Here is a 27,985-nt window from a genome sequence, read left to right on the forward strand (position 1 = left end):
GTTAATTTGTTATATTAGGTATTCATCACACGCACCTACTCGCCGAACTGCTAACCCCACACGTCAGCTCGGAGCGAAAGATAGAGTTCACAGTTGCATCGACATAGTGTGTTTCCGTTCCGCCTACGCGGTATCGGAAGCTCTTTCATCAGTAGCGGGGAACGATGGATGGGGGATAAACACTTAACAAAGGGGAAAATGTGCATGGAATAGGTAATACAATAAGAGAAGGGGGAAGTAAACAGGGAATCACGGAAGTAAGGTTCAGTGCAGGTCTGTGTTATGGTGTCCTCACAGGTTCTCGGTGCAATTTGAACATATTGTACATCGTCACCCACTACATTCCCTCTCGACTACCCTGCCACTCACAACATTATACTGCCGCCCACATTAGCCATTCCAAACTCACTGCGGTAATGTATCCTCGTGTGTGCTTGCGTGTATATGTGTATATATGTGTATGTGTATGGAGTCGCGCCCAAGTGCCCGAGGTTGAGTACCTGAAGGACACGATAGCCATCAGACCCGAAAGGTGATTTGTGTTGTATAGATCCCTCATGAATATGACGTCGGAACATGTTTGGACGCTCAAGTAGTTTCCATCATCGGCCACACACATACACAAACCTCCGCACACCCAAACACTTACTCAGAAGTCAAACAGACAAAATTAACTGATGTCAGCATCAAATAAATTCAGCTGAAACACGGATTTGACAGACTCATCATTGACACAAAACAAGGTAAGAGCAACACCACCAAACAGTTCAGAGCAGGAATAAGAAGGAGGGCGGCATGTACATATGTGTGTGGGGTAATGTTGGTGTAATGGGGAAAAGGTGAGAAAGTTACCGTACGCCTCGGACGCAGGACGCACGCGGCTGGAATGTTGTGCGGCGCCCCAGAAACTATCGTAACACTCGTGCTCAATCCATGTTCGGGTGTGTGTCATAAGACCGTCGTAAGTGGTTTATCGTCATGGGCAAAGTACAAGGTGTATCCGCAGTGACCAAAGAGACAATGCAGAATCTGGCAAAGAGAAAGGGCGAAAGCCAAGCAATAAGGGTGGTTTCAAATGTAAAACAAGGAAAAAGGGAGGGGGGGGGTGACAGCAACCACACACATGGTATGATAACGTGCCACGACGAAACCAAACACCATCAGCCGGGGAAAGAAGAATATTCTTTAAATGGGTTATTGTCATTCAAATACACTCAGAGACTCCAGTCCATTGATGTCATCAAGTAGCGCGTTTACGACAGGTTAGGTGTACCGCAAAGCAACTCTCGGAGCGCACCAAGATGGCCTACGGCATGCAATCACAAAACGGCCGCTCCATGGCTAAAGCCCCTTTTTCATTCTTGTTGTCCATAAAAACACTGAAGGGAGAAAACAGAGGAAGGAGAAGGTAACAATATCAAACAAGAGAAGAGTGTGCACTAACCAATAACCTCCGTTATAATTCTCGGACCACGTGAGTGTGCAAACAAGGACACAGAAATGTTAGCCCAAGACACAACTCCAATGTGGGCCTTCCCCTACGGTTACTGCCCCAACACATAATTGTAATTATAATAATAACCATAATCATAATTATACACCTGACGTCAAGTGAAAAAAACTCGGCGCGTCAGAAACAATATTAGCGTCACGGGTTCTGTTCAGATGTTGCTGTTAATTTGTTATATTAGGTATTCATCACACGCACCTACTCGCCGAACTGCTAACCCCACACGTCAGCTCGGAGCGAAAGATAGAGTTCACAGTTGCATCGACATAGTGTGTTTCCGTTCCGCCTACGCGGTATCGGAAGCTCTTTCATCAGTAGCGGGGAACGATGGATGGGGGATAAACACTTAACAAAGGGGAAAATGTGCATGGAATAGGTAATACAATAAGAGAAGGGGGAAGTAAACAGGGAATCACGGAAGTAAGGTTCAGTGCAGGTCTGTGTTATGGTGTCCTCACAGGTTCTCAGTGCAATTTGAACATATTGTACATCGTCACCCACTACATTCCCTCTCGACTACCCTGCCACTCACAACATTATACTGCCGCCCACATTAGCCATTCCAAACTCACTGCGGTAATGTATCCTCGTGTGTGCTTGCGTGTATATGTGTATATATGTGTATGTGTATGGAGTCGCGCCCAAGTGCCCGAGGTTGAGTACCTGAAGGACACGATAGCCATCAGACCCGAAAGGTGATTTGTGTTGTATAGATCCCTCATGAATATGACGTCGGAACATGTTTGGACGCTCAACTAGTTTCCATCATCGGCCACACACATACACAAACCTCCGCACACCCAAACACTTACTCAGAAGTCAAACAGACAAAATTAACTGATGTCAGCATCAAATAAATTCAGCTGAAACACGGATTTGACAGACTCATCATTGACACAAAACAAGGTAAGAGCAACACCACCAAACAGTTCAGAGCAGGAATAAGAAGGAGGGCGGCATGTACATATGTGTGTGGGGTAATGTTGGTGTAATGGGGAAAAGGTGAGAAAGTTACCGTACGCCTCGGACGCAGGACGCACGCGGCTGGAATGTTGTGCGGCGCCCCAGAAACTATCGTAACACTCGTGCTCAATCCATGTTCGGGTGTGTGTCATAAGACCGTCGTAAGTGGTTTATCGTCATGGGCAAAGTACAAGGTGTATCCGCAGTGACCAAAGAGACAATGCAGAATCTGGCAAAGAGAAAGGGCGAAAGCCAAGCAATAAGGGTGGTTTCAAATGTAAAACAAGGAAAAAGGGAGGGGGGGGGTGACAGCAACCACACACATGGTATGATAACGTGCCACGACGAAACCAAACACCATCAGCCGGGGAAAGAAGAATATTCTTTAAATGGGTTATTGTCATTCAAATACACTCAGAGACTCCAGTCCATTGATGTCATCAAGTAGCGCGTTTACGACAGGTTAGGTGTACCGCAAAGCAACTCTCGGAGCGCACCAAGATGGCCTACGGCATGCAATCACAAAACGGCCGCTCCATGGCTAAAGCCCCTTTTTCATTCTTGTTGTCCATAAAAACACTGAAGGGAGAAAACAGAGGAAGGAGAAGGTAACAATATCAAACAAGAGAAGAGTGTGCACTAACCAATAACCTCCGTTATAATTCTCGGACCACGTGAGTGTGCAAACAAGGACACAGAAATGTTAGCCCAAGACACAACTCCAATGTGTCGCATTTTTTTCGTAATATAGTTTTTGAAAGTTTATTCAAATTTTTTGGAAGAAGGTTGAGTTGTTGCAGGTTCTTTACCTATGATAGGTCATATTGCTGATTATATTTTTTGTTCAATTGTTTTTAGAGTATAGAATGATTTCTCTTTTTTTATTTTTTTTCACCAAGTGGCTTGATAATTTCGGTGGAACCAACTGTTTTTTTTTTTCGCATGATATATTGTTAATAAGTTGAAACTCAAAAGTACATGAGTAGGGTAACCATTATTTTGTGATAACTGCACGTAGCTTCGCTATAGTTGAAGCATCGATGTGCCCTCTTTCATTACTTTTTTTTTTTACGTTTCTTGCATTGTTTAGCAATTGAGTATCGATTTTGTGTCCGCTTCCGATATTACTTTGGCAGGGTCAGTGATGTGGTTTAACAAAAATGAAAAAAATCAGCTGAACGTTGTTGTTTACTTGTTTGATGTCATTACCACTTGATTTTTATTTTCGCTGTTGCATCATATTGCAGCTGTTCTCGCCGCCGTTTGATTATCACTCTCTTGATGTAGTTGGTAGTAACGTTTTCACATCCTGTAATCTCTTCTGTTTTCGTTTGATGCGTTGTTGTTTGTGTCGTAACTGTTTGAATAGTATGCGTCTGTCCCATATTCCCTGTTTTGGTTGCTGGAAAAGTCATAAGTTGGGTATTGCGATGTTTGCTGATTGTTTGATGGGTTATTATTTGCCGCTTCCTCCTTTTTGTGTTCGTTGGTCGTGTTTCCATTGTCATTAGATTCTGTTCTGCCTTTAGCGCTTTGGGCCACCCCCGCAGCTTGCCGACGGGCGACAGACCTCTTATGAATCAAACAACCGACTATCCACAGAGCGGTCAGACCGATATAAACGGCGATTGTGATGAGGTATTTATACCACTCCCCCCCTTCCTTCTTCTCCTCTGGTTGTTGTTGTTGTTGTTCCATGGCAACGCTAAGTCACTAGTGGGTTTTTTTTGAAAAAGATTTCTATCGTTGGTCCTCGATAGGTTCGCCCTCCCCCCTACGTATTTCTCAACACTATTGTTGTTGTTGTTGTTACCTACACTCTAAACACCTGCCAAATAAATAAATACGAATAACCTCAGGTTCAATGTGGTTTATCCTTCGCTTACGATAAAAAAAATTGATGGAAACACTATGTAAAAGACACGGTTGAGAGCAAGTGAGAAGTACAGCGGAATCGGGTGGAAAATGATGCAACAACAACAGCAGCTTTACTTACGCGCCAAAACTCTGGTCCAAAAATAGACAATATATATATATATATATATATATGACTGAGTGACACTGTCTAACCTCCAATGAAGAGAAAAGGAGGGCACAAACCCAACAACGGCGAGCACGCGCAATGGAGCAAATGCAGCATAACTGCGCTCAGACACGAGAACAACCAAACACGGTATCGCACGTGGAGAAAATTCAGACGCCTAAACGAGCGAATTGTTACCGAAGACGATAAAAAAAGCGAGGAGGAGGAGAGAAAAAAAACGGGAGAAGGCACAAAAACACGAGACATTGATCGTGCAATGAGAATCAACACTCCGCACCTTCCTCCAATAAAAGTCTTTTGCCGCGTCGCAATCAGTCCTGCTTCTTGTCGGGATTAATAGCTTCGGCTTCACCAGCAAGAGGCGCTTCCCTTAAAGAGTAAACAACGTATACCGTCATTATCACTATAGTAGAAAATACCGCCATCAAACCGCCGCAGGTTCCCGGATCAACATCCGCAAAGGGAGCAACAATATGCATGCCGATGAGGAGGATTAAAATAGGAACAGTTAGCATGAGCACCGAAAACAAGAGAAAGACAGACGCAACCCGTTGGTTATGCGGCATTCTCATATTTTGTGCAAATAGACGGAAACCCGCTGCCTTATCCTTCAATGGACGAAATGCAGCCCTATTAAGTTCCTCACGTGCCTCCATGGCCATGCGCAGAGTCTCCTTTGTTGACGGCTCATCGCCACTTTCGGCGTTATCACCGTTTAATAGAGAACTGTAGAGCTCTTTTCTAATATACTCACGTTCCCGATGCTCCTCTTCCTGAAGAGTCCGTAACGTGTCAGCACCTCCCTGAGGCTGCGGCCTCTCATCGTCAGCTTCGCTCATTTCCCCTCTGACATAATTATTATTATTATTACAAAATTTAGGAAAAAATGCGACGGAAAAGAAGGAAAAAGTGGGGAGATGTAAATTGTAACAGAAGCAGTGGTTGCTAATGATTAAAAAACTTGAGAACTAGAGGGGAAGTTTGATACCACAATCTCATAATAACACAAAGAGGAGGGGGAAATAACAAAATAATAACGAAATTAATACTCTACATCCGCTCGAGCTAGAGCTCCATACCCTTTCTTTCCTTCCAGGGGCATGAAACAAAAATCACCACATGATTGGCTGACACGGTTAACGCAACAAGGATTTAGCAAGCAAGTGCGGAGAGGAGGATATGCACAATATGATAATAGTTTCAACCAACGGAATCACTTTCTTTTTTTTTCCGAAGCAACAACACACTACCCCACGAAACGGCACTACAAACTGCAGCTTTTCTTTTTCGTCGAGCAGGTGGTAAACGTTCGATCAGTTGTCCACCTCTATGAATTGTCTTCTATGAATCCAGCGTCAGGCAACCTCACATCCACCGCTGCGAGCGTAGAGAGGCTGTGTGAAGAAGTGACAGAGAGGCAAATACCCTCGTCAATCGCGTTGTCATCAAGGCGTTCCACAAGCACCTCACATGTTGAAACTGTGGATGGCAGAAGGAATGGCACACACAAAATTGAGTTTGATATTTTGTAAGTAGTACATGAACAACTTACTACAAGGGACAAGTCTCGTAATACCCCCTTGCTAATGCTTTGAATCTTTGCCCTAATCCTAAATACCGGGCCAAGGCCTTGAACGGATGTGATCATACGAACAGAATTGCCAAGCATGGGTACTGCAGGGGCGGCAGTTTTCTTCGGTGATACCGCCGGTTTGTGAGTATCTGAAAGTAGAGAGAGATATGCCTTCGCTGTTGTTAGGCGTAACATAGTTAAATCACGCTGGAACAAGCGGTGCATGTCAATGCTGTAGGCACGTTCCCTCTCTGCTTGTGCCACAAAAACATTTGTAAGGGAGGGGACAGGAATAGGAACGTCCTGTTCTCCCGGTGGTCCAGAATCCTGATTTCGCTTGCATTCGAAGGACGCGTTTCTATGTAACATCTCCACCACAAGGGTGCCGTTTTGCATAACAAGTATAAGTGCGGCATCTTCGCGCCCGTATCGTCCAAACTTCATGGCTGTTACCCTTCCGTACACTTGAGCCTCATGCAACAACGTTTTACCCACGTATACCCGAACCATACCACTCTTTAACGCCACAATGACCCCGCGAGCTTTGCCTGACGCAGAATCAAGTAGTGTAGCGATGCCTGTTATCGGAGAGGGAAGGAAGACACGCATCTCACACTTCCCCTTAAGTTTATAATACGAGAGCGTGTTTTGTGTTGTCGCAACTGCCACGAGATTTTCACAGAGTGCAATTTGCACGATAGCACCATCAGAATGAATAGAATAATCCGCTAATTCACCATTTTTCACTGTGTACACACAACCATCGCGGCAGGCCACAACGATGCGGTAGTCAACACGAAACGAGCCAAGGGACACGATGCACGTTGGAACACCGGGTAGTCGCACCCGGTGATGAACTCCCGTAAACTTCTCGGCCAGTACATATATATGACGCGTTTCTGTACCAATAACAAGGCAGCTACGGCCACCATCCTCTACACGGTCTAACGAAAGGGAACTTATGCACGTCACTACATCCTGCTCACTAAGGGGCTTAGTCTTATGGTATTGCACAAAACGTTCCCGCTCCTCCGTCCCCTGCAGTGCTAAGAGATCCGCTGACCGTGTTGACAGCTTCACGCCCGCCATCCGCCGCTCCTTCAACCTCGTGCACGCATCTGCTGCAGAAATATTACCATTGCGAAGTTGCTCCCACACGGAAACATCGACCTCATCCAGTTCTACACACGGTGCGGTAAAGCGGTACAGCGGCTTCATCTTACGGTACATGAAAACGTCTGGTCCGCAGGAAACTGCAATGACAGGAAGGTGTTGATCATCACCAGCTTCAGCAAAAACCACAGTAATCGCAGAGGGAACCGCTGAGAGCCGAATCTCTTTCGAAAGAGATGTACCGTCATATATCTTCAAAGTTTTGGAGGCGTCCGCCACAATCAGCTTATTGTCACCGTTACCATAGATGTCGGCAACCTCAACGCAATTTGAGAACGCCTGCAAACCTGCTAAACGGTCACGAAAGGCAAAGATCCAGAACTCTTTCTGTTGATTCTTTTCGACATGATTCCTACCTAACTGCTCCCGACGCATGACTATGAACAGTCTATCCAAGGAAAAGAAAGCCATAAAACGCTAATAATAGCAATCATTATTATTATTATTATTGTCCATATTATTTCGTTTGGACGGAACGCACAGTCCTCAACTTGGGGAAAGCTGCATAAAAACTGAACCGGAGAAATAACAGTGTGAGCTTGGACAAACAGACAAGCGCAATACCAGTTTGGGAAACCCGCCGTGGGTAACTTTCCCTATTCCACGACCAAGCGTCACCAGCGCTCACGCACTGCTACGAAGTCTCACATCCCAACAGACGCCTACCGTCGTGTGACACACCACCCACCAGCAGCTGATGTTACATAACGGCAACCGTACACCCACGCAACTGCCGGCACGCTTTCGTCCTGCACAAACCATGACCCTTCAGTGCGCGTCGACGTTGATGCTGGGAGTGCATACAAGCTTCTTTGAAAGTAGTCCCAGTTGGTAGCACCTCGCCATATCCGTAGGCTGTTGGGCTGGCGTAACGGCCGACACGACATTACACGCCTCGGTGCCTACGGCTGAGTAGCCCTCCACTGCTACATCGTAACAAACACCGCCAATCTCCATGATCATACGCCCGCTTTTATACACTTTAATTTCTCCCACCTTTCCAGGAGGAAGGTTAGAGAGCCGAAAGGGTGGGTCCGCCTGGAATCGGGGTAACTGAAACCACACAAGTTCACCCACATTGCGGCGCCCAACGTCCGCCTCAACGTCAAGAGCATTGGCAGAAGCATGAAGAACATCACGATCGAAGCGCAAGTTGTCCTGTCGGCTGCTCTTCAATTCCTTTTCATATCCTTTTAGGAAGGCAATGCCATCATTCCCCGTCTCCGCCACCGGCACCTTCACATCACCCTCGACAGAAAACTCCGCCTCATGCTTCGGCTCTGCAGAAACATTGCTGTCCAGTGGGGTTGGACGATAAACGGTTGTTGCGGGGTTCTCCGACTCCATCTCAAGTACTGAAGACATGGTGTTCTCCGGAAGGTGCTCCGACGTGGGGGGCAAATTTGAGAAGTCACGCGTGAGTGCCCTGACGGCAGCTGCTGCAACGGCGACACGACCGAATCCTCGCAAACGCTCACTGCCACCGGGGGTTGCAGCACCTGCGTTGTGAAGTGCTCCTGAGGGTGCAGAGGACACACCGTTTGCGACATGTTGTTGTGCGGGATACAGTTGCTGTTCTCGTTCCTTCTGCTCCTGCTGAAGTGCAGCCTCCTGTTGAAGTCGCAAGCGCTCCAGCTGCACAAAACTCAGGTTGTCTAAAGCTGTGGGGGATTCCGATACGTCGGGTTCTTCCTTAGCTCGGACAATATGCCGTGGCTTAAACTTAAGGTTGGGGACCTTAGGTGGCATCGCGCCCGACACTCAGTGGTCTGATGTTGCGGGGAAAATAGGTGTCGAGAGAGAAAGGAGAGAGTGTAGGTACTTCAATAACGACACGCTCTTCTTTACTGGCTGCCATCCCATGTGCACAACAAGAAGGGAGGAGGAGAAAAAGGGGTAGGGGGAAATGGAACCTTACTGTTCTTTTTGGAGGACTTTAATTAAACAGCCTTTCCACAAGCAGATAAAACATTTTAAATACCAAAATAACTCTGTTAAGCGTCAACTGACATTACCGCGGCCTCTACGTCGTTCGGTGTGTATGTTCGTCACAATGGGAGAGTGGAGAGGGATACAGTGCCACTAATGTGTTGCATAAAGCATCGCTCCAGACCTTGTGTAGGGTCGTGTGGAAAACCAACAGTCCCACCATGGCACCAGAACCCAAATTGTCAAACATTGGAGACTACTTCCCTTCTCCTCCCCTTACACGCACACCATTCGGTACACTTCCGCTGCCGTTTTTTTTTCGCTTCGGATTCACCTCCCCATCAGCTGGTGTTCGCCGTTTGCATTCTCGTTCTCTTTTTAAATGACGAGTCTGACAACCGCACCAAACGGTAAAACCAAAGAAAGAAGCGAAGCAAGGGTAAACCCGTAATCATTCATATATATATATATTTGACATTCCATAATTCACAATCCCTTCCCTTTAATTTATTGCTTTCGGGGGGGGGGGGGGGGGGTGGTACCAATGGCACGTACATACACATTGAAAGGAATTAAAACACCAATAAAAAGGCCAACAGCAAGAGGTATTAGTTACCGACAACCCACAACCACCCGCACACAGATACCGTGCGCTACAATTCCCCTTTACTAATACCTCATAGACTGAGGTCACCGTCGAAGGAGCTAAAGCCAGCCAACAAAAAAAGTGGGTAGAACGGTTTGAAGCGGATGCTGTTGCACCAATTCCACGCGCTTGTTAATCGGCCATCAACGCAGCTTCCTGCGTCATCCATGTTATCACCTCCACTGCCATCAAAACCGTGTCGAAAGAAATCACGAAGAATAGCCAGTTTAGCTCCAGTTGGGCTACCCCAAATCTCTTTTACGTACGCCTTGTGCTCGGGGCTCTCCTCCAGTTTGTCTATATGACTAACAGTTCGAAGGATGGGTATAATTATTCGAGAAACCTGACCATATTTGTCAATAAAGTGAAAGGCATTCGGCACCTGGTCATCACCCAAGTGGATGCGCTCAGAGCCCACCCATTCACCTAGCTCTTTCTTCGTTTCCTGCACAACTTCGTGAATTGCATTGTACAGATTTGGTGCTTTTTGCACGCGCTGATAACCCTGGCCGGTGGAGCGAAACTCATAAGGTTCATTTGGGTTTAACATATCTTCCTCCGCAATTGTCCACAATGAAAACATGCGGCGGCAAATGTTTTTCCAGAGAGAGAGGCTCTGTAATACAAAGAAATATTGACGTCTATGGTTGTGAGTGAGCCGACTTCCGCCTTCCCCTTCTACAATATTCAAATCTGTAGCTTCTGTCACATTGTTCGGTGAAAAGTGCTGGAGCAAAAGATTCAGTAACTCATTGGTGCTTTCTACATTTTCATTTGCGAACTGGTTAGCGTCGTTGAGACTCCGGATGGCTATCTCCACCTCGTCCTGCGATCTCCCGGATTTCCTACTATATTCCTTTACGACAGAGCTGACGGTTACATCCTTCCGGCGCAGCGCCTCGTTGAGTTTGCTTCTCTTTTTCATGAAAGGTACCGGTGTAATGCACAGCGGCAGACGTTTGTCCTGCAGCATATCCTCCACACCCAAGTAACTGCAGTAACGCCCGACAGTGATGATTCTCTCTGCAACTGGGAAACCCAGCGCCTCCTTCACATTCTGGTTCTGCACTGCATCCTGAATCATATACAAGAACTTGACGTAGTCTGTTCTAATGAGATCTGGATTCATCATTTTGTATCGACGATATGTTTCCACGGCGGACTGAATATCTCTTGCGAACGGTGTGAAATCCTTGTCTCTATAAAGGGCGCCTCCCTTCTCAACATCCAAACCAACAATAAGACCACTGAGTGCGCTCGTAACTTCCTTGACGATAACGCTGTCCCTCTTGTTACCTTTCAGAGTAGATTCGTTGTCAACCTTATCCGTGTAATGGGAAGCCATGACAATGCCCCGCATGAGTCGCTGCACCTTCCGCTCTTTGGGGTTAAGGCGCAGGGGAATGTAATCCGCGTGAGCAATCGGCTCGGGCATAAGGTCATAGTCTGCCCCGGTGTTACCGTTAACACTATTGGAACGAAGCCCAAAGAGGTTCATTGCTTGACGTCGTCAGCCTTCCAGATAAATGTATATGTATATATGTATTTTTGGATATATATATATATATATATATATATAATGTTTGGCTGATGGTGTTGTGAACAACCCGCCTTCTTCCCACCCCTGCTTACGGGTTATCCCAATACGTTCCAATTGCCTTGCCTTTACTTTGCTCTCCCTATTTTCCTCTCTACTTACTGTTTCCTCCTTGTTTTACCCAGTGATCAAATTCACTTAATATATCCCTCCCCTCCCACGGTTTTGCTTCGTCACCAAATACCGCCCTTTGCAGCCTGTAAGTGCACGAGTGGCAAAATAGTGAACGGATGCAATATATAACCGAATATTTAAATGTATAAAGATGTTTTCTTATTTACCTTTTGTGCTGCAGAGCACTCGAGTCAGGCAAACCGGCAACCGCCGTCGAAATCCTTTACTAAACAAGTTAAAGAGAAAATTAGACCCACCCGCTTACAAGAGTATAATATTGAAAAGCGTGCGAAAAACGCATTGGGAGCGTGAAGTATATGAGGAACATAAGAAAAATCAGCATGAAATCACAAAAAGAGTGCAAAAATGGAAGGAAAAGAGATTATAAGCATGAATCAAGAAATGCAACAACAGGGGACGGTGAGTGAGGTGATGGATCAGGCAAAAATAAGTAATTCTTTTTTTTAAAAAAAAAAAAAAGGGACCTCAAATTAGAAAGTCCGTGGTATTAACCGCTGTAAATGGAGGTGGCCTTAGTGGCAATATAGTCCCCTCGCAATATACTAACAACAGAACAGTACGCCATCTGCGCGATGTCAAGCAGGGTGACTGCAGACAGGTGCACAAATAGGTCCCGACCGCCCGGAGACACCGCTACCCCGCACAAACAGACGCACACAATTATATATTATGCACTGCTGCACCTCGTCTAACCCCTTGCCTCTGCATCCCTAGCGGAGTTAACGTGGACGACGGTTGCAAAGGGATTTCCCAAGCGCAATCTCTGCCAACGTGGTGGTTGGCTCAAAGCATGATCGACTCCACCAGTCCACCAGCCACAGTTTCACCATCCTGCTGCAGCACGAAACGACCCAAAGAACGACACACTTCCGCGGGTTCCAAAGCAACCTTCCGCTCGGCCCTAAATACGATAATCGCCTGTGTTGACTTGGGAATGCACTTCACCATGCCAGATGACCAGTTTCCACAGCGGTCCATTTTGGAAACAAGGACCAGAACTTGGAGTTGCACCGTTAATGCGTGGCACACCATCGTAAAACGGGCACCGGGCAAGATGGACTTCTGTAGTGTGGTGTATGTTTGTATGCGCGCCTTGAAATCTGTTGAGCAGCGTGTTGCGTCACCACTACCGGCTTTGCATCCCACACATCCCGGTCCAAGACCCACAAGAGAAGAGGCGGTGTCAATCACAATTGTGTCACCCGCAAAAGCGGCGGGGACGAGCCCACCCATTGTAGGTTTTTCTATGGATCGAACTTGCACCTTCACATCTGCCGGAACGAACAGCAACTTCTCCCCTTTCTGCACATTTCCGCATTCCACTTTGCAAAAGATCCTCGAATCTTGTACGTCCTGCACACTCAGTCGTAGCAGAGTGCCCATCATCCTACTTTCTAGCGGACATTGATCAAGCAGCACCACCAACGACGGCCCTTTATACCAAGGTGTCAGCCCCACATCAACGACGTTAATGTTTGTTCCCTGAATACCACTAACTGGGCAGAAGCCAGCGACCGCATCTTCCTTGAAGTGAACCTGCTTCAACAGGTATTTGAGCTCGCGAACAACGAAATCATAGCGCTCTTGGCTGTAACCAACAGAATCCATTTTGTTCACAGCTACAACTATGTGCCCCACGCCCAGCATCTTCAGTATCACAAGATGCTCTTTCGTCCCATGAGCAAGTCCCACCTCAAACTCGGAGGTGCCTGCAGTCACAACGAGAAGTGCTGCATCAGCCTGTGCTGCACTGCTCATCATATTAAGGACATAATCCTTGTGACCGGGCGCATCTAGAACGTGGATGCGACGATGCTCCGTCTCAAAGCAGTACGACCCCGCGTCGATTGTTACGCCACGTCGACGTTCCTCCTCCGATTGATCGAGTAACCAGGCAAATTTAAACGACTCCTTCTTCATTTGGCGAGCGTTCTTCTCGTTACGGTCCACCTCTGACTGTGTGACCTTCCCCAGCATCAACAACAAATGCCCGATGGTTGTGCTCTTGCCTGCATCAACATGACCAGCGACGATAAATGTGCAATCCAGTTTGCTTGGGTCAGGAGCTATTTCCTTGACCATGTCCTTCCTACCTTTGTGTTGTTGTTGCTGCTGCTGCCGTTGTTGCTGCAGCTGCGTTGAGGAGGGGGAAAAATCAACTGCTGCTCCGATCTGTTCCTTGGTGGAAGCCGTCATATTGGTTTCTCGCTTTGCAGTTGATCCCACCTTTAGCGACCGACCTTTACCAGGAATTGGAGTTGATACGGCAGGGCGCACAACAGTTGAAGTCACTGCACTTACTGCCTGGCACACGTCGTAATTACACGCGCGCAACGCCTCGACGGCACGCGGCGTATCACACCTGCACGTACCGTTAGTTGTCAACAACTGCTCATAGAAGCCCGGTAAAAGCGTCTGGAGCAACTCATAATCAACGTCTTGCTTATCTAAACGGTGAATATCCGACTCCTCTGGTTTTTGACCCTCCAAATTATCCGTTCTGCTGACACCAGTGGGTTGCTGCGCTTCCTCACCTCCATAATAACCCTCCCCCTCCTCATAGTAGTAATCTTCTTCTTCTTCGTAGTAGTCGTCATCCATGTAGTCATCCAGTTCATTGTAAAACTTCCTGTGGCGATTCATATTATTCCACTTCCTACGCTGCTGTACTTCCCCTCCCTCTACCGACAGTACCGCAAATCAACTAATTTTGTTGCGTAAATTATATATATATATATAAGTAAAGACCGCACACAAGAGCAGCGTAAGTGTGAAAAAAAAAAAAGAGAAATAAGGGAAAAGACAGATGGAGTTTGTAGTGACTATTGCAGAACCCCAAGTTCTTTCCGCAGAAGCAGCAAACGCGATAAAAACATTTTCTTTTTTTTTTTCATGTTGTGTTTAGTTTTTTTTTGGAATAACCGCTGCGACGATTTCTCCTTCCTTTTACTCTTTTTGTTATTTTATGGTGAATTGGAAAGAGGGAGGGAGCAGATCGCACTTCTTAGCCAACCTCCCACCCAATCCCCATTTTCCCCTTTTTCCCCTCTCGTTACTCCTCTTGACTTTTTTTTGTTATTTCACCGTTTTACTTTTATTTTTTTTTGTTTGCTTTTCTTTTAGTTCCTTCAGAAGCACCTTAATGTTCCTTTCCTCATACCATTTCCTTCACCTTTTTTTTCTTTCTCTCCGACTCCTTCAGCACACTTATTGTATTAATAATAATAATAATAGAGGCAGCATCCTCGCCCTCTCCCCAAACCCCACAAAGGACCGTTCACACAAATGCACGTCCACACACACACACAAACGAATATAAGGAGGTAAATAGCCTTCATTCCTTTTTTTTTTGTTTCCTTCCTTCCATCTTCTTTTGTTCCTTTCGCCCATTTCATTCTTTTCTTTCCTTTATGCACTACACGATGCCCTCGCATTGGCGGCGCAACACGTCACTCATTTTCTTCCTTTTCTCCTGGCGCCCCTTCCTTTTTTTTTTCCTTCATTCATCTCCGGATTCACTCCTCTGCTCGTGGCACTGGTACTCAACACTTTGAAAGGAATAATGACGAGGGGAATCATTTCATGGTGAAACAAAAGAAAATAAGAGGGATAAAAGAAAAAACAGCGATTACCCCACGGGCTTCACTTCACTTCACTTCGCTCCCTTTCCTTCTGTCTGGTCGTACCGTTGCGCTTTCGCTCTCATTTATTGTTCATCATTACCATTATCAACACCACTCTAACCACTACTCCCAATTCCCCACCACTCACCACCAACCTCCTTTTGCCGTTACATCAAACAATAAAGAAAAGGAAAAGCACGAGGTAAAGTGGAAGAGGGGAATTAAAAACAGAGGAGAGGTCTGAAATGGTTGCCAAAACCCCATAAGTACGATATAATGATAAATAAATGAAGGAATAATTGAGTACAGTAACCGATGCCATATCATATGAAAGGGACAAGTTTGGTAGGGGAGAAGACAAATGGCGTGGAGGGAAGTTGACAAATAAAAAGGTAGAAAATGAACGTCACAGAGAATCCCGTTTGGGCGTTCCTTTTTTTTTTTTCCCCCTCTCCTAACCTTTCCCTCATTAATCTCTACCTTTCTATCTTTCTTTCATATGTGCACGAAGGGATTATTGCGGTTTCCGCCTACGCCAATCACAGGGCGACGGCGTATGCATTCCCTCCCTTCCTCCCGCGATCAAATGTTCCCTCTATCTTCAGACTTTCTCCTCTCAAGATAAACGCCTTGTTTCCCCCCCCTTTTTTTAAAAAAAAAAAAGAAAACTCCCGTTTCTTCTCTCCCTCTTTTCGCACTGATGCTCATTTTCCCGCATGCCGCGCCAACTCCGAGGGATCATTTTCCTTTTCTTTCTGTTTTTATACTTTCTCCTCTCATCTCCTTCCCCTCCCCCTTACCGTCACAACATTCCCAAATTAAAAATAAATTAATCAAACATGCTCGGCGAAGAGTGTTGTAGAAACAGCGAGAGAATATATTGTAAGAACGAGACGGCAGAGGAAGAAAGACATATTTGAACGCAAGGAAGTAATACGAAGGGGAAAAGCACGCACCTACGGGAAACAATACAAAAACAGGAGCTGCTAAAAATAAAATAAAATAAAACAAGCGAACAAAAACAGAAAAACGAAGGAGGGAGTCGTATATGGAAAGAGAGAAAATGTGTGTTCATTCCACCATCTCATGCACTTCCCACTCCCTTCTCATCCCTCTCTCCCCTCTTTCTGTTCCCATCCTCTCTTATGTCCAGCCTCTTTTCTTCTTTTACTTCGGTTATTTTTCCAGTTTTAGTTTGCCCTTCTTCGTTCCTTTTATTTCGCTCACGTATACAACATATCTTCCCATTTCCCCTTCACTTTCTTTCCCTCTTAACGGTGAAAGCCACCGGAGCTCCCATTGCTTTATCATCTTTTTTTTTCTGTTGTTTTTCTCTTGGTCTCTTCCAATTTCTCATACAGTTTTAAAAAGAATGTGTGTTTGCAAGTCTGCAGTTAAATAATATAACGCCTCCTCTCGACTAACCGCAGCAGCCACCACACTCTCTTTAATGTATTTTATATGATTTCCCACTCAATTAAGGTCCACCCCATTTCCTTTTCACATTGTCACCAATACTCCCTCCTTTTTCTTTTTTACTTCCTTTCCTTTTCTCACTCTTAACATTTGCTGGAATCAGTCACATTACATACTGTTTCGTACCCGACGGAGACTCAGGGGCAACAACAACAAAAAAAAAAAAAGAAAGGTGAAGGAAAGTGGAAGAGGGCGAAAAAGAGTGGCGAAAACAAAATAAAGAAAAGATTTTCCTGCTGACACATCCCAAAACAACTTCATAAATTTTCAGTCTAAACGAGCGATGGCGGTCGTACCTGAATACCGCCAAGAGCACCCCACTTCCTTTGTTCCATTGCTTTCACACATATATATACACACAGTATTTCTCTCTTTTCTTATGTCTGCCTAACCCTTCTCATAAGTACTCATACGCGTGTGCGCTGAAGCGTACGCGTTGTCTTCCCTTTTTTTCTTCAACCTTTTCCTTCCATCTCCCGTTCGACTCTCCGCTCGCACGCTGCAGTGATGCTGATCCTACATGCCAATGTGACGGTTGAGCACGTCGAGGGCCTCCTGCACCTTCGTGTCAAGCAGACTGTGGTTGTCTAGCAGGTTGAGGATCTCGCTGTTATCCATCTCCAACAACATGCCGGTAACCTTCGCGGCGAAGGAGGGATTGTTTCGTACAATGTAGTTGTACAGCCGCTCGCCCAGCACATTCTTTTGCTGATCTGGAGTCATGCTGGCAAGTACTGTCGAGAGGTTCTGCCCCTGAGCAACCGGAGGTTGCGGAATTTGTGGGTGCGACTGTTGCTGTGGGGCCATCATGGATTGCATGGGAGGGCGCTGTGGTCCCGGGCGGGCGCGGACTTGGTTCATGGGTGTCGGTCCCATTGGTCGCATCGGGCCACCCATGCCCATGGTGGAAGGCATCATTGGCATGCGCGTGTTCATGAAGTGCATACCATTGAACATCGCCGGGGGATTCATGAAACTGAGCTGTGGTCCCATCATACCACCCATCAGGCCACCCATAGGCGGTTGACGCATGCGGGGCTGTTTGTTCCGCATGTCCTCGAGTGTCTGCCGGCGGGCGTCCTTGCGGAGGGCGTAACTCACAAACAGAGGGCGAGGGCCCAACGCCGTGCTACCGTGTAGTTCCTGGATAGCCTGAGCCGCGGAGCTTTGTTCCTTGAAGGAGACGAAGCCGAAGCAGCGGGACACCTTCGTTGCTTTGTCCATCATCACACTGACAGATACAGTCTCGCCAAAGGGATCGAACAACGCCTTCAGGCGTTCGCTCGTGACGGTATCGTCAAAGTTCTTCACATACAGGTTTGGGTATTTGCTGTGCTGCTGCTGGCGCTCCCGGCGAAGGCGTTCGCGCTCCCGTTTGCGCTCCTCCCTGGAACGGAAGCGGCAGACACTTAACTTCATGCCTTCCTTTGCGAGGGGGCTTTCCTTATCATCCAACTCCTCCACGGCCTTTGCGGCAGCTTCGTGTGTGGCATAGGCAACATACCCGAAGCCGACGGTCGGCCTGCCGGCGAGATCGCGCACCTTCGCGGAAGTCACCTCACCAAAGGGAGAAAACACCTCCTTCAACTTCTCATCGTCCACGGAGGGGTCAAGGTTCTTTACGTAGAGGTTCGTGTACTGTTTCAGCTGCTCTTCGCGGTGGTGGGGTTGGTAGCGTTCCACGGTAATGGCACAGTCGTCAATGGAAACCCCATTCAACTCCCGGACGGCATCAACAGCGGATTCCTCCTTTTCGTAGGAGATGCGGGCATACCCGCGTGATTCTCCTTTTTCATCAGTGGCAAGCCCGATGGCAGTAAGGCGACCGTACTTGGAGAACATCTCCTTCAGCGCGTAGGTGTCCACGGTGGGAGGGAGTTTTTTCACTATGATGTTCGTCACGCCGCTACGGCGTTTCGAAGGGTCGCGCTGGATTTTGGCGATACGGATGTGCTTCGTACCCAACTTCACACCGGCCTGGTCAAGCGCCTTCTCGGCATCGGCAGGGTTCTGGAAGTTCACGTAGCCGTAGCCAAGTGACTTTTGGGTGACGGAGTCCACACACACGCGGACAGAGGCAACGGGCCCGACACGAACGAAATGGTCGTAGAGTTTCTGTTCATTAAGGTTGGGGTCCAAACCTCCCACCCAAATGGAGGGGCTCGCAGCAGCAAATGCAGCCATGATTTCTCTTGTTGTTCCCTTTCCTGGTTTATATTTTTAATAAACTCTAGATATATATATATATATACGTGTATAGATATATATATATATATATATGTATACAAGTACCTTGTTCTCTTAACTTTATTTACTTTCTTCTTCCCCTCTCCCTTTGAAGGTCTATCAACTAAGTGGCACTGGATACCTTTTGTTTGCTCTTCCTTACTTTTGTGTTTTTTTTTGTTAGCTACTATATTTATTTTTATTTTTGTTATATTTTTTTAGAGGCTGGACAAAGACTATCACACCAGGGGCGTGTGAAAATACCAAAGAAGAAAAAAAGAAAGCAACATATAGCGAAGTTGAAAGCAAAAAAGTCATTGCGAGAAAAGCAGCAGCGGAGATAATAATTTAATGCACCCAAACGCACATACAGGTAAATGTACGCGCGTCTGCCCGTATCTCTGCAACTCGCACAGCGCATGCTCGTATTTCATGAACCCTCTTTTCATATGACCATTAGTTCAGCACTCGCTCTGTGTATCTCTGTATGAATATGCATAAATAAATAAATCAAAACAAACATATAAATACATGCACATGCGCATATATACATATACATGCTTGTGGTTTTGTTTGCTTGAACAGATAGGAGAGAATAAAATGGTAGAAAATGTGAAATTGGGCACCTCCTCCTTTTCTTCACCCGTTTTTTTCCTCTCCTTCATAGCACTCAGGGATAATCGCGCCGCAACAGACAAGAACCTGTGGTATAAATAAGAACAAACGAAAAAGGAGAAGGCTTGGAAAATAATAGGAAGAGGTTAAAGGGGAAAATAATAACAATGTCACAAGAGGCAGAAGCACGATCGGGAGCAAAGGTGATAACCACGCAAGCGAATAAAGAAATGAGAGAGTTTAGCCCCCCCCCTTTTGCTCCTTAACCTTCCCTTCATTCTTTCATGTTTCATTTATTTTGTTGTTGTTTATTTTCTCTCCCTCACTCTATCCTTCTTTCATTTTCTTCGAGGAGGAGGAGGAAGATGAGGAGAAGGAGGAAGGAGATTATGTCCAGTTCTCTTTTTTTTTTTTCCTTCTCCCCTTCCTTCTCTTTTCTACTGTAGCTTTCTCAAATCTGTTTTCACAACGGTTCCACAGCAGATGGGTGGCGCTTGCTCTGATACGCGCGGCGCTGAATCAATCAATGCGTCGGTGAAACGGACAGTAGAATGTAAGAAAGAGAGAAAGAGAGCGAGTAAAAGAATAGAGATAGGGAATGGGATTTGAAATACCAACAAAAAAGAAACAAAGAAAAAAAACATTCAGACTCACCACATAAATATTTATGAAAAACAATCACCGATTTCATTATCCCTCCACACACACACACGCATCTGGGTAATGCATACAGCAATGGGGGAAATGAAAGAGAAGAGAAGAAACAACGGGAAAGATGAATCAAACAAAAAAATAAATTAATAATAACCCCAACGGAACACACAAAAAAAAAAATTGTTGCGAACTCGTTGGTGGTCTGGCATGGGAGTTAATGTGAACCACAGCGAAGGTGGGAGCAACCTAAAAGGGCTAAGACAGGGTAACTCACACGGGCGTGGTCAACGAACAAGGAGGGGGAAAGACATTTGTTGTCAAGTAACAATGAAAAAACAGTAATAATAATAATAATAAACAAAAGCAAATAAGGCAGCGGCTCCTGCGGTAATTAATGAGGTTACAGTTTTGTTGAATTTTGTTCATCATCTTTTCCCCACACCCCTTTCCCCCCCCCCACCTCCTCTCCACCTCTTGTGTCCTCTGGTCTCTTCACTTCCCTTAAGCCATCGCACCCTACCTCAACTCACTACTCTCTCCTTCTTCATAGTTCTTATCTCAAAATGAAAAAAAAAATGCACAAACACAAATGTGAAAGGAGATAAAAGAGAGGACGAAAACAAGTAACATACATAAACACACACGCGCCTAAAAGCATAAGCAGGAACATGACCCCCTTCATTTTCATTGTCCCTTCTTTCTCTCCTTCTCCACGATCCACCGTCCTCAGCTTCGTTACACACCCTTCAGCACACTAAAGGCACATGCGTACACATACATTACATACATGTACATACACACAAATACTTCATTCCTCACATACATCATATATATATATGTATATTTGTAGACACGCGCCCTCGGTGAATGACGCGCAGCGGCTAAACTGCAAAATTGTGTCTGTACGCTAAATTCCCTCCCCGTAACCCTCCTCTTTATCATCCCCCCCCCCCCAACACAAACACCTTTCCTTGACACTTCGATGCATACACAACAAATGCCCTATTCCCTTCTCCCCATAGGTATTCCTTCTTGCAACGCTTTATTCCCCCAGGGGTACATGTTTTACCCATAACTTACGCACCGCTAACAGTGGCACATTTTCTCCAATTATTTTTGTCTTCCCTTCGCTGCAAAGTTCCTACACCCTGCCACCTACTTGCCTGCCTATTACGTTTCCTCTGAGCTTAATACTGGTGTATGCTCGTCTACAGCTACCACAAATGGCATCCACACAACCGATTCACCTTTCAATTTTGTGGGTTAGTCCAAAAACGCACGTAAAAAAAACCGCAAACCAAACACCCTATACACACACGACAGACTCACCCTCACACACACCACTTAATATGACAGCTCCTACATGGTCATCTCAATCCTTTTCGTCTCTCTCTCGCCCTTATCATTTTTTTTATCACTATCACTACCCCATTACCAGTTCATCAATTCATCGGTAACGCTGAGTAGTTCTTCCACTACCACACGACAGGTATGGCACCGTAATGCACATTGTCACGGGGCCCCCGAATGCCAAGGAATGCACATCATTAATCATATTGACTTACCCCTCGTGGCACGTAGCTGAGGCAATAGCACCTGTCAGTAACCCAAAAGCCTCGGGTTCGGCGTGCCGTCGGGGGAAAGTCTTGTAGACATATCATCCCCGCTCATCTCCACGTATGGCGCTGTGTCTGTCCTGCAGTTCATGAGAGCTGAAGGAGCGCGGGCCGACGAACCCCTGCTCGCGTTGCACAATAACACGGTATCGGGCGATTGTCTCACGTCCGTCAGTTCCTTAGCTGGGCCCACAGCGCGGAAAGCTGCAGAGATGGCCGGACGTTTCCTTCTCGCAGTAGAGTCCACCATCCGCGGCCTCCCTGTTGCAGCGGCAGAAGAAGCAGCTGTTGGAGTGGTCGTGGGGGATGGCTGTGAACGAATGCTCACTGCCCTCATGACGCTGGACGTATTCCGACGAGGTGTGCCATCAGGGACCCTAGTAAGCGACAGTGACGTGCCCCGCAGTACCTTTTCGGGAGAAATAGACCGTCCAGCCCGCACTTGCCGCGTGGGTTTGTTGTGCCATGTACTCCCGTTTCGCTGGGGAGTGCGACTTTTGGGCCGCTCTCTGCTGGCTACCCGAATGCCCTTGCTTTCGCAGATCACCTTATGTATGTGTGCACGTTGAGCATTGTCTTCCCACATACGACTCCAAAACAGATCCGTCTGCTTCGGGGTACAAGGGGGTTGGGGAAAAGAGCCCGTTGTGCGCCCAGGTGAGAACAAGGCGGAGCTACGCAGCGGTGATATCTTCATCCCCTTTTCTTTTCCAGTGATGCTACAAGCGATATCGCCGCTTGCGTGCTTTTGTGTGCCGTTGCTGTCGGTGCTGAGGCCCTTGCAGAACCGAGACCGTTCCGCACTACCGCGTCGCAATGCGGAGGCTGGATACTCACGCCGCAAAACAGGTGTGACACGACGGTCTGGAGTATTCTGCCTTGATGATGCCAACGTGGACATTGGTTGTTTGAACAATTGGTGCAGTAACCACGTTCCCTTCGCTACTTCCCAGTTGCCCTCCTTTGGGATTTCTTCGCTTCAAGAAAAAGAGGTCTCCTGACTCTCTTCTGCTCGTGTTTCTTTCACCCCCGCCTTTATCGCTACGGTAACACAGCACTGTAAGAACCCGCAACCTCTGCCAAATATTTGAACACCTTCCGCTTGGGCTGAACAACAAGCTACGTCCGGGACACCGCAGCAATGTGGAATGGGTTGAGGCGACAGTCGCAATTCCTCTCCCCTGTTGCACTCTTTCTTTTTCGGTTTTATATTTCTTTGTTTGCTCTTCCGAATATTATGAATTTGTTGTTGGTACTTCTCACCTTCCTCCCTTAAACCACCGAAACACAACCTCGGATTCCTTTACCTTCAAGTGTATTTGGTAATCTGACAAGAGCAGACCTAAACCAAAAAAAAAACCGGCAATAGGATGTAGAAAAGAGCAGATGAAGGCATCAACATCACCAAATATTTGCAATGACGATAATTAAAAAACCTACCCCTGTGTGAAGTCAGTAAGTTAACAGGAAAGCGTAACGCGGCCCCTGGAGAGCGCTGTCACACGTTTCCGCTGCTCGGGACTATGCTCCCACTACCGCAAGCTCCCGTTTTCCCAAGTAACAGTGCAAGTGAGAATTTTATATCCCGTTCATCGCCAAACGGACGGCGACATTGAAAAGATGAGGCATGCTCCACATCGAACAAAGCGTTTCCATGGCGCTGAAAGCCCACCCGGTTACCTCCGCGCCTATGTTAGGTGTCTTGTTGCAATGTGGAAGAAGCAAAGCAAAGTACAAACGCCCTCCATCCATGTCCTCGTAACTCCGTAGGACGTAAAAGGCGGAGTTACTATCGCCAACAAAGTGCATCCTTCTCCCCGGTGACTTAAGCGCCTGCAGTGCTACAGATTGGATTAACGCCCTTTCCTGCTCAAGGCGCTTTTCCGCATCATCGGATAACCGTCTTTGCGGGAACACACAGTTTACCACCCAGTGCTCCAGCTGCTTCATTTCACTATCTTCATTGGCCTGTCCCCCGCCGTTGGAACGTTCCTTGGCTGCAGAAACTGTCATGTTAGATGTGATAGCACCAAAATTGTAGTGGTGCCGGTACCATGCACGCTTCCCAGGTCGCCGTGTGCAGTCGCTCACTAAGAGGAAAGTTGTCCCGTTTCGTTCGCGTGTTATACTCAAAAGCAATTGCACCAAGCACCGGCAGCCCCTCGTTAGCACAAAGTCGCAATCTGATCCCAATACAGGAGATAAACATAAACCAAAAGGTGGTGTCAACTTTAATGGTATCTGACGCGGACCGTCGTCGTTACGGCGCCGAAATGAATTACCGCGCCAAGCCTCTAAACCGGCCATTAATAAGTCATAAGGGCTGGTGAAGCGGAGCTGGCGGCCAGAATTCCGAACCGCTGCTGGCGGTCCGCTCGTTGATGCACCGTTTTGACGCGCATTTTTTTCTTTTTCTCCCTCACTTTTCGCCACACTTTCACCTTCTGGTAAAGGTGTAACGTTTGAGGATGGAATCTGACACTCATTTTCCACTCTGTTCTGCTCATCGATGGCCGGTGAGCCACCCTTCAATCGATCACGGGACGTGGGCTCTTTCTTATGGGAAAAGGATGTTAAGCAGTTTCTGAATAGAAATGAGAGTCGGCTTTGCAGACCCCACACGATGTTCAACATTATCCATATGAATGGACACCGCATATGGAACAGGGCGGGTAACGCAAAAGCTTTAGAGGAAGTAGAGTTCGACTGCAGAGATCGCGGAAATTTGCAGACCACCTGACTCTCAAAATTGTGGTAATGAGAAAGTTCCGCAAGGCGACTCGGAGTAAGCAAGCCTAATTCCTCCCACAACTTCTGCTGCTTCACCATCTCCCGCTGCATCGTTCGGGCCATGTGCACGTAACGAACAGCAACCATTACGTTCACGCACCGAAAGGAGTTCTCCACTATCTCAGCCACGCACCGCAGGAGCTCGATCCGCACTGCGAGGGTGTGTTGTAAAATATAAAGGAAGTACGTGAAACTCGGTGCTTTCCCCAACTCAATCTCCGCAAGAGTTCGCTGAGAGCCCTCTTTCGCGTCCTGCATCCACTTCAGGTTGTCCGCAGTGCTTACCTCCGACCAATGTACCGCAAACACGTGGGGCGGGAACTCCGCACGACCCCTCGATGAATATGCCGCCCCGAATAATCGTAACCATAACCTTCTGAACTCATTGAGATGGTTAGTGTACGATATAGCGGCCACAGCATCTTCGCCTCGAAGAAAGCTACCATCGGCAGCCTCTAACGACTCACCAAGTTTCTTCCAGTTATCCTGACAAACGTTAAGTGCCCCATCAAATGCCTCGGTAGACCCACTTAGGGCGCGTGACAGGCCGATAAGGGATGATACGGCTTTGTCGACAATGGCAGGCAAGTAGCGGAGGTGTGACCCTCGTCGCCGAGTCTCCTGTGGGCCTGCAAGACTTAAAATTGCCTCTTGGGCAACGTCTAGCATTCCAGAGTGAAACAAGCTCATCTTTACATTTTTATGGACATTTACCTTATCGCTCATCAGCTAGTGTATTGCTTCCTTAGCGGCTCAACAAGGATGCAGCGAGCAGGAAGAAACGCGATAAGCACAAGGACCAAAAACCGGCTTATGTTTTGAAAACCAAAATAACACGTTACGTCGCTCCACCACGCACCCGTGCAATGTCGCGGGCTAGTGCAGGCGAAAGTGCAAAAAGGGGGGAATTTCTCCCATACCTCGACAGAACCATCATACCTCCCCTCCCGTCAGTTGGTGTCTTAACTCTTCCGAGAGGGTCGTGTGCTCACCAGGTTGTCATAGATACTTCGAACCCACGGATGCTTAATTTTTTCCCCCGAAACATAAAACGAATCAAAGTTTAACTCAGGATGTGTCTTCTCGTATGCATGCGCCTGCGTCACCATTTCCAAGAGATCAATGTCTCTGAGAAAGCGTGCCTCTGGGGTTCCCTGAGTTTCGTACTCTTCCCATAATTCCTGTAATTCCTTTTCCAAAGGGGAGTCATGCGGGAGGAGTCCTCTAAGGTGCAATATCGCCTCCTTTTCCCTCTTGTGTTTCTCTGCAGCCGGAACACCCATTTTGGGAGAGATGTCACCAATTATACTCTCACCAACATCGTGACAGAGCGCCATGCGTACAAGCCTGTCCCTATTGAGGGATGAGTCCGGGCACATCATACACAAAAGGGCAGCACGGTACATGTGATCAGAAACGGACTCGGGTTGCTGGACACCGGTTTCCACCCAACCAGTTCGCATCGTTTCTTTCAGCTTCCCAACCGTGTGGAGGAATTCGATCGTGTCCATCTCTCGTACGGGAAATAACCTCAACTACACACATGAAACAAGGAAAAAGAAGAACACCAGTATCCAAAACAAACATTTGCATAGCGAAAGCAAACACCTTGAAACTGAGTCATAAACCTGCAAGTAATGGAGTAAGTAATGCGGCAGCAGACACAGCACAATCCCACAGGGAAACTGATCGCAAATGGGCCACCACTCACGACACCGAGCCGACGAAGCAGTATTTAGGCGTTACGATCGTAATCCCAACTACGATAACTCACATACTCCCGCCACCGAACGAGGCGGAAATAGTGCCAACGACAACAACAATAATAATGGTGATAGATGAGGGAACGAGAGAATAGCAGGCCACAGCGCTTGCACACCAACAGTCAAACTCGTTTTTCTTGTCTTTCTGACTATCGCGATGCTGAACTCACACGTAAAGGGGTAATCACACATTTTTTAAATCCGGCTTCCTTCGTTTTGCTCACCCAGTGCAAATATATATATATATATCAATAATACCGACAACCTCATGTGAAGGACACGGGTCTCCCGTGAGAATCGAGGAGGGGCTCGTCATAGCCGAGAGCTTTGCGAAGTGTTACACCCTTGAAGGATTTCATAGACCGCAAAAGTTTTCCATCGGCGCCATCGTACACAACCATCATGCCATCCCCTTCCCTTGCGGTGGGAGGTGCGGCAGCGAATTCAATGTGGACGTCGGAATGGAACTCATCCATGAAGGACCACTTTTTGATTCGCTCGAAGATCTCCCGATTTGGTTTACCTCCTTCAATAACGACATCGATTTGGGTGAGCTTTTCCGAAGCCCCAAGTACACGGCGCCATTGCGGGCGGTCCGTCGTGCGCACGAAAACGTTAATTATGGTCTCGTAGTCACATAGCAAGAGGTGAAGCTCCAGTTGCGCCACCTGCGGTATCTTTGGGCGTCTCAGCAGCAGCTTTGCCGCTTCCGCAGGCTCCACACGCCTCATTACGAGCTTTCGTGTATCAAAGCCGCAGCGAAGAGTACGATCATAAAGATCCTCTACGACATCACCAGATTTACGTTTTAAATCCGTATTGCGATCTTTGGGGCGCAGACGCTTTTGTTTCGCGAGCTCCACCATCTCAGGGTACGTAAGGAACTTGCTAGTACGCTGTCCGGGGTTAACCAATATACCGAACTGCGATGATGATAACGCTATGGTGGCGAGCGCACTTAGGTGGTGAATGGACCCAACCGCGGTGACGGGAAAGGGAAGCTTACAGAACTCCTCGTAGCGTGTACCCATTCGAGGTACTGGAAACCAGCACGACTCAAATGCATCTACCCGACCAAAGTAGTGATCAAGATATTCCTCCATTGAGAAAACTGGAAGGACAAGCATCCCGTTCGGCATTTCCATCAGTACGGGAAGTCGCTTCTCTTCACATTCATCTAGATTAATCCATAACTTCTTTCCCTTGGGGAAGACATCCGTCGCATCCTTCTGCAGTTCACAGCACATCTCTGTGGTACGAAGGAAAAGATACACTTCCTGCCAACCCTCATGATCAGGCCCCTCATTGTGGACGGTGTCCAGTGCGGCTCTCAATCGGTCCAGTTTCGCGTGATTCCTCATAAATTGATTGCTCACCATAATTTCTTTTGTCATATGCATCCGCTGTTCCTCTGGAACATAAGGGGGGTCATCTGGAGTAACGTTGTGCGCGTCGGCGCCGAAGAGTGTCATCGCGTCTTTCAGTCGGTCCGGCACAGGAGGTTGAGCTCGGTAACCTTTATTTGGAATACGACCCTGAAAACGCCGTTGAGACGCGACGGCGGAATTTATAGTGGTAGCAGCAACTACTTCGCATCGGACGGTGCTGTAAATAGATGAGGTCAGCAGAGCGCACCGGTGCATGTGAAGCCG

At 47.1% G+C, this 27,985-nt stretch overlaps 14 protein-coding genes across 14 annotated transcripts; 3 read left to right on the forward strand and 11 right to left on the reverse strand.

The window, feature by feature from the left end:
• Positions 1-3,775: 3,775 nt before the first annotated feature.
• TbgDal_IX6240 (T. brucei spp.-specific protein) lies at positions 3,776-4,171 on the reverse strand (the record flags this gene model as incomplete). Its single annotated transcript, XM_011778512.1, has 1 exon — positions 3,776-4,171. One exon carries the CDS (start codon positions 4,169-4,171, stop codon positions 3,776-3,778), a length of 396 nt encoding a protein of 131 aa, XP_011776814.1.
• Positions 4,172-4,828: 657 nt separating this feature from the next.
• On the reverse strand, positions 4,829-5,356 carry TbgDal_IX6250 (hypothetical protein, conserved; the record flags this gene model as incomplete). The annotated part of the gene is made up of 1 exon (XM_011778513.1): positions 4,829-5,356. The coding sequence occupies one exon, from the start codon at positions 5,354-5,356 to the stop codon at positions 4,829-4,831; it is 528 nt and encodes a 175-aa protein (XP_011776815.1).
• A 488-nt stretch (positions 5,357-5,844) lies between these two features.
• TbgDal_IX6260 (hypothetical protein, conserved) lies at positions 5,845-7,674 on the reverse strand (the record flags this gene model as incomplete). Its single annotated transcript, XM_011778514.1, has 1 exon — positions 5,845-7,674. The coding sequence occupies one exon, from the start codon at positions 7,672-7,674 to the stop codon at positions 5,845-5,847; it is 1,830 nt and encodes a 609-aa protein (XP_011776816.1).
• Positions 7,675-8,031: 357 nt separating this feature from the next.
• TbgDal_IX6270 (hypothetical protein, conserved) lies at positions 8,032-9,012 on the reverse strand (the record flags this gene model as incomplete). The annotated part of the gene is made up of 1 exon (XM_011778515.1): positions 8,032-9,012. One exon carries the CDS (start codon positions 9,010-9,012, stop codon positions 8,032-8,034), a length of 981 nt encoding a protein of 326 aa, XP_011776817.1.
• An 857-nt stretch (positions 9,013-9,869) lies between these two features.
• On the reverse strand, positions 9,870-11,336 carry TbgDal_IX6280 (hypothetical protein, conserved; the record flags this gene model as incomplete). The annotated part of the gene is made up of 1 exon (XM_011778516.1): positions 9,870-11,336. The coding sequence occupies one exon, from the start codon at positions 11,334-11,336 to the stop codon at positions 9,870-9,872; it is 1,467 nt and encodes a 488-aa protein (XP_011776818.1).
• Positions 11,337-12,353: 1,017 nt separating this feature from the next.
• TbgDal_IX6290 (elongation factor 1-alpha, putative) lies at positions 12,354-14,213 on the reverse strand (the record flags this gene model as incomplete). Its single annotated transcript, XM_011778517.1, has 1 exon — positions 12,354-14,213. One exon carries the CDS (start codon positions 14,211-14,213, stop codon positions 12,354-12,356), a length of 1,860 nt encoding a protein of 619 aa, XP_011776819.1.
• A 322-nt stretch (positions 14,214-14,535) lies between these two features.
• TbgDal_IX6300 (hypothetical protein, unlikely) lies at positions 14,536-14,889 on the forward strand (the record flags this gene model as incomplete). The annotated part of the gene is made up of 1 exon (XM_011778518.1): positions 14,536-14,889. One exon carries the CDS (start codon positions 14,536-14,538, stop codon positions 14,887-14,889), a length of 354 nt encoding a protein of 117 aa, XP_011776820.1.
• Positions 14,890-15,592: 703 nt separating this feature from the next.
• Positions 15,593-16,015, forward strand: TbgDal_IX6310 (conserved hypothetical protein, unlikely; the record flags this gene model as incomplete). Its single annotated transcript, XM_011778519.1, has 1 exon — positions 15,593-16,015. The coding sequence occupies one exon, from the start codon at positions 15,593-15,595 to the stop codon at positions 16,013-16,015; it is 423 nt and encodes a 140-aa protein (XP_011776821.1).
• Positions 16,016-16,241: 226 nt separating this feature from the next.
• On the forward strand, positions 16,242-16,595 carry TbgDal_IX6320 (conserved hypothetical protein, unlikely; the record flags this gene model as incomplete). Its single annotated transcript, XM_011778520.1, has 1 exon — positions 16,242-16,595. One exon carries the CDS (start codon positions 16,242-16,244, stop codon positions 16,593-16,595), a length of 354 nt encoding a protein of 117 aa, XP_011776822.1.
• A 590-nt stretch (positions 16,596-17,185) lies between these two features.
• Positions 17,186-18,853, reverse strand: TbgDal_IX6330 (PABP2; the record flags this gene model as incomplete). The annotated part of the gene is made up of 1 exon (XM_011778521.1): positions 17,186-18,853. One exon carries the CDS (start codon positions 18,851-18,853, stop codon positions 17,186-17,188), a length of 1,668 nt encoding a protein of 555 aa, XP_011776823.1.
• Positions 18,854-21,763: 2,910 nt separating this feature from the next.
• Positions 21,764-22,681, reverse strand: TbgDal_IX6340 (T. brucei spp.-specific protein; the record flags this gene model as incomplete). The annotated part of the gene is made up of 1 exon (XM_011778522.1): positions 21,764-22,681. The coding sequence occupies one exon, from the start codon at positions 22,679-22,681 to the stop codon at positions 21,764-21,766; it is 918 nt and encodes a 305-aa protein (XP_011776824.1).
• Positions 22,682-23,358: 677 nt separating this feature from the next.
• On the reverse strand, positions 23,359-25,296 carry TbgDal_IX6350 (hypothetical protein, conserved; the record flags this gene model as incomplete). Its single annotated transcript, XM_011778523.1, has 1 exon — positions 23,359-25,296. One exon carries the CDS (start codon positions 25,294-25,296, stop codon positions 23,359-23,361), a length of 1,938 nt encoding a protein of 645 aa, XP_011776825.1.
• Positions 25,297-25,532: 236 nt separating this feature from the next.
• Positions 25,533-26,081, reverse strand: TbgDal_IX6360 (hypothetical protein, conserved; the record flags this gene model as incomplete). Its single annotated transcript, XM_011778524.1, has 1 exon — positions 25,533-26,081. The coding sequence occupies one exon, from the start codon at positions 26,079-26,081 to the stop codon at positions 25,533-25,535; it is 549 nt and encodes a 182-aa protein (XP_011776826.1).
• Positions 26,082-26,599: 518 nt separating this feature from the next.
• On the reverse strand, positions 26,600-27,976 carry TbgDal_IX6370 (hypothetical protein, conserved; the record flags this gene model as incomplete). The annotated part of the gene is made up of 1 exon (XM_011778525.1): positions 26,600-27,976. One exon carries the CDS (start codon positions 27,974-27,976, stop codon positions 26,600-26,602), a length of 1,377 nt encoding a protein of 458 aa, XP_011776827.1.
• Positions 27,977-27,985: the final 9 nt, after the last annotated feature.

This window comes from Trypanosoma brucei, chromosome 9, assembly GCF_000210295.1.
Source record: "Trypanosoma brucei gambiense DAL972 chromosome 9, complete sequence".
In the NCBI taxonomy this organism is placed as follows: Eukaryota; Euglenozoa; class Kinetoplastea; order Trypanosomatida; family Trypanosomatidae; genus Trypanosoma; species Trypanosoma brucei.